Genomic DNA, 4791 nt, shown 5'->3' with positions numbered 1-4791 from the left:
TAGTTGCGGACAATCAGAAATTTCCCTTGAGATGACACTAATGGGCTAACTTGGAAAATACTCCTGATGCAGTTGTTTGACTGTTTTGGCACGACCTATAGGCATATGCAGGTTCAGCTGCTTACAGTAAGTTGTCTTATATTTATGGTTTTGGTGTCTGGGTAAAAGTTCTGTTTTGGGCAAACATGACTCAGTCATTCAGCTTATTTAATTACCAAACAGTTAATAAAATCACCCTACTAAAACTGCAAGGAAAACATCATCTGGTTCTTATAGCAGAAAAGAAATAAAACAATTAAGAAAATTCCATTTCACACTTTAACCTGGGGCAAGGCAATAATCGAGTTCTAACTCAGTTTGTATTTTTGGTCTGATTATTAATTTCATGCAATTTGCATTTTACAGTGACAAAATCAGTTACTCTGGTTTTTGTTTTACATATATTTTTTAATGGTGAAATGCGCAACTCTGGAATACACTTCATTCCACTATTTTTAATTAAAGAAATCTATGAATTTAATGTATTTTATTTAAATAATCTATTTAAGTATTTGATATTTTTATCATCTCACTCACTCTGTACATGCTTAGTGCCCTCTGTGACAAGAATGGCAATGAAGATAGTCTGAGTGCCATCTTACACATTTACTTTAGCGTAGTCTGCCACCTGCTGGCTCTTTTGTAGAACCAGTTCAACAAGATCGCTGTGAATTTGTAGTTATGGTAATGTCTCATTAAATTGAGCTTATTGAGTCTACAATACAAATGTAAGCAGGCTTAACATTTTTCAGTAACTAGAAAAACACCCATAGAAATCTAAGGTACACAAAGTGCAATAAATTGAATATCCATCAAATTCATCTGAGATAAGTTTTTACACATGATACACGCATCTGTGTAAAAAGACATGCAAGCCTCTGTGTGTCTTTTAAGTGTCCCCCATCCCAGCATTGGTAAGAAAAGAAGTCACTGCAACAGGACAGTGCAAGGCTCCTTGTCCCTCATTCAAAGCTTTGGGCTTTGTAGGCTTTATAACAGGCATCTCTGCATGATCGCTGGAGCCACTTAAATTACCAGACGCAAAACAAATGAAGAACACATCCACACTGTAATTATGACAGCGTTTACTGTCATGATGTCATTCCTCTGCATAATAATGTTTTATTGCAAAAATAGCTGAGTTTATTCCTTCTTTAATTCTTGATTTTGGATACCACAGCTTGAAAAACGAAAAGTTGTCTGTTAAAAGGTTTAGTTCTAAAGTATGTAAAATGTGTTAATTCTTATAATACCCACTTGGACAAAAATAAATTACATTATTATAGCAGTGGTTCCCAACTGGTGGGCCATGGTCCAAAAGTGGGTCACAGGTTCATTCTGAATGGACCCCACCTGACTCCAGAACATGTCAAATTTGTAAGAAACACACTTTATTTTGAGTTTATGGCATAGGGCTTTTATTTTGAAGTGCTGCTTCCTGCTCTTCAGCTACAAATGTATTGCCTTGTTTGTATTATTTGGCCTATTAACATGCTATGCCTTTGCAGTGTTTTTATGTCACTGATCTAGAAGCAATAATATGCTTTTTTTAGGATGCAGTGATTTTTTTTTTTTACAAAATTTGAAGTAACAGCACTTTATTCTTGCAATGTGTTTTATTTCATTGTGTCCTCAGCCCACATGTTGCATATATTGTGAAATATAATTGTATAGGTGGTAATTTATCTTATGTGTGGACCTTAAATTAGAGATTTAGGACAAAATCTAAACCAAATAGATTTTAATAGAATTAGATATTTGAACACATGCCTTTTTACGTAAAAACTTTTACAAAGAACATGGTGTTTAAATGATCTGATCGCCTCCCTGGTCTTTGTTTGTCTTCTGTAATCGTGGTTTGATCTTTTTCACGTTTTGTAATCTTAATTCCTAAACTGGCTATTGCTTGGCGCATGCGCAGTGCAATATGGGTGCGAGATGGAATGTTCTGGTTCTCGCACGGAAGTCTCGCGCATATTTGGCAGCCAGAGGCGCAACGAAAGCAGAAACGCTGCGACTGGAGCGACAAGAAGGGAACCGACGGCCCTTTGGCTGAGCTGAACTATTTGGATTTGGGGTGAAAGAAGCGGCGATTACTAAAATGACCAGTGGGTATCGACATATATTTTGACTGTAAGGCATTTGTGTAACTTATTGGATTGCATGTTAGTCTGTGCTCATTGTTTTTACCACTCGTTAGCCTCGGCCACCGCCGACCTGGGTTCCGTCTATTTGCTGACATGGACGGAACAGTGTTTCATATTTGTGTGGTCACCTTGGATTATAAATCATACACAACAATAAATGTGCCGTCCTTGTAGGCTAAAATGGCGTAGATGGGTTTATGCAACAACATGTGTTCAACGACTATTTTAGGGTAATGATTTTCGTTGAACGATTGTCAACATCGCTATGCTAATGGCGTCGTTGGTCCAGCTGTTAGTCGGAACCTCGGCCTGTTGTACAGCCATTGATAGCAGTGACAGAAAGCGGGTATTTAACCCAGATATTGACGCGGCTGGTAGCAGCGGCTGGTGTCAGACATAATGGAATCATTTTCTTTTTCCTCTCTGTAATTACTCGACTGGCTGGACAATAACACGATGGAGGACGCTTTGCTGCCCTCTGTGCTGTTGTTCTGGCATGAAGCTGCTCTGGAGCGCCCCTCTGCCACGTCGGCTGCTTTCACATTTTGCACCACTTTTCTTTTTTTCTCCAACATAACAATCCGTGCTTAATGTGAACGGGGCGTTTGTTATTTAAAATGATGGCCTGTGTGCACTTAGAAAATGCCTTTTATATTGTTAGTGCTTCCTGTTTTTTCTTCTTTTGTGTGCGAGAGCAACGGAGATGTTTTTAAGGGTGTAGCTCGCATGCCTGTTGTGTTCGTCATTAATGTTACATTTTTTTAAGCATTGGTGTTTTTTTCCCTTTTGTCTGACATGCAGGAGGAAACCAGCGTGAGCTTGCACGTGCGAAGAACGCCAAAAAACAGAATGAACATGGCAAAGGGAAGAGGGTTGATGATGGGCTGTCTGCTGCTGCTCGGAAGCAAAGGTAGGTCTGTAGAGATTTAACAAACTGGATGCACACAAATACAATGAATGTTTGCAGCACCATAATAAGTCTGTTTTTTTACCCAAGTCTGTCTTGGCTTGAATATAGGACTCTGTACCATTTCACTCCTAGCTGATCATACATTTATATATTTTTCATCACATAAATAAATTCCTGAAATCTCACTTAGACAGTTACTGAGCTTTTAGCTTACGATTTTACTAGTGTTGCAAAAAAAAAAAACAGTCCAAAAGTTTTTCTTTTGTTTCAAAATCTATTATATTCTAAATGTATTCTGTTAAATAATAATTGATGTCACAAGTGTGCAAATGTTGGGTGCACCTAATGTGTGCTCCACATGTGTGTAACAATAGAGTTTTCCCTAACCAAGTCTATTTTTCTCTATAAATGTCCCCCTCTCCCAAAGGGATGCCGAGATAATGCAACAGAAGCAGAAAAAGTCAGATGGGACAAAAGAAGACACGAAGTCCAAGTAAAGGATGAAGTCGGAGACAAATTCAACTCAGTGCTTCAATAACATCCCATGTTCAGCATTCTTCCTGATATTTATGAAATTGGATCTGTCATTTTTGTCTAGCCTCGAGAATCTAGGACCCTACATTCTTCCCTATGGCAAATGACATTACTTGTTGGATTTGTTATTTTTACTTGGTGAAATTATGTCTGAGCAAGTTATAGGTTGTCCCACATTGGTGCTGCATGCAGAGGAGCATCAGTGGTGTAAGCAGCGGGAGAGAGATGAACAATTCTTGACACAAAGCATCTGCGTAACAGTTGTGTATTTTTGTACAAAAATGTCCCCTGCTGGTTTCAAATAAAGTGTATCTTTTTAGTTCATGCTTGCTTGAGTTATTCTGATTGCTGGTGTTGAAAATAGTTTGTGTAATACTTCCACAAGATATGTAAATTCGTTGTAGAAGGGCTGATGTTTACTTGTTCATTCTTGTTGCATCTTTTTTAATGACAACACATTGAGATGCAGTTTATAGACAAATGTAATATAGCGGGCAGGAGGAAGAACCATCAGTAAATAAACTCTGAATTATGTCTGTGTATTCCCGTATATGGAGAATTTTACTTTATGTTCTGATTCTGTTTCTAACAGAAATCTGTTTAACTAAAAATGCATTATTTCTAACTTGAAAAAGTATACAAATAAAGGGTGAATAACAGACAATATAATTTCTCTCAGGCCCTTGAGACCAGGTAAACCTCTGGTGTGTAAAGAGTTCAATCTAAAAATAGCATTTGCTGAACAGACAGCCTAGATAACAAAAGACTGCCTTTGTAATGTCAAACAAGTTAAAATGCTAAAAGACTGCTACTACTCCACTAATAGTACCTCCTATTATTACTGAAAAATTAAAATTTTCCTAAAGTTACTTTGAAGAATCCACATATTTAGACAAATTAGGCAACGAATAATCATAATGATAGTTATAGCTACTGCACTTTCTCTCAGCAAACCTGTGACAGGATACTGTCAACATGATGACCTCGGAGAATAAAAAGTCTTCATGTGTGTGCAGCAGGTACAGTACAGTGTGCGTGTGACGTCTTTCTATCAATAGTGTTTCAGGCTCTGCAATGTGCAACCAGCCTAATAAAGTTTAGTCTCCTGAGAGGAAACTCAGGTACAGTGAGAACATGCCAAACTTTAACGTGCAGCAGCAT

The 4791-nt window shown here is 37.8% G+C and overlaps 1 protein-coding gene across 1 annotated transcript; it reads left to right on the top strand.

Annotated features, from left to right (window-relative positions):
* Positions 1 to 1989: 1989 nt before the first annotated feature.
* On the top strand, positions 1990 to 3954 carry serf2b (small EDRK-rich factor 2b). The gene is made up of 3 exons (XM_088079740.1): positions 1990 to 2147; positions 2988 to 3096; positions 3524 to 3954. The coding sequence occupies exons 1-3, from the start codon at positions 2141 to 2143 to the stop codon at positions 3591 to 3593; spliced, it is 186 nt and encodes a 61-aa protein (XP_087935866.1). The 5' UTR covers positions 1990 to 2140; the 3' UTR covers positions 3594 to 3954.
* The last annotated feature ends 837 nt before the right edge of the window (positions 3955 to 4791 follow it).

Source organism: Plectropomus leopardus, chromosome 1 (assembly GCF_026936395.1).
Source record: "Plectropomus leopardus strain MGB_pleo_1.0 chromosome 1, ASM2693639v1, whole genome shotgun sequence".
NCBI lineage: Eukaryota > Metazoa > Chordata > Actinopteri > Perciformes > Serranidae > Plectropomus > Plectropomus leopardus.
The sequence above is the reverse complement of the archived record's forward strand: the minus strand, read 5'-3'. Positions and strand labels throughout refer to the sequence as shown.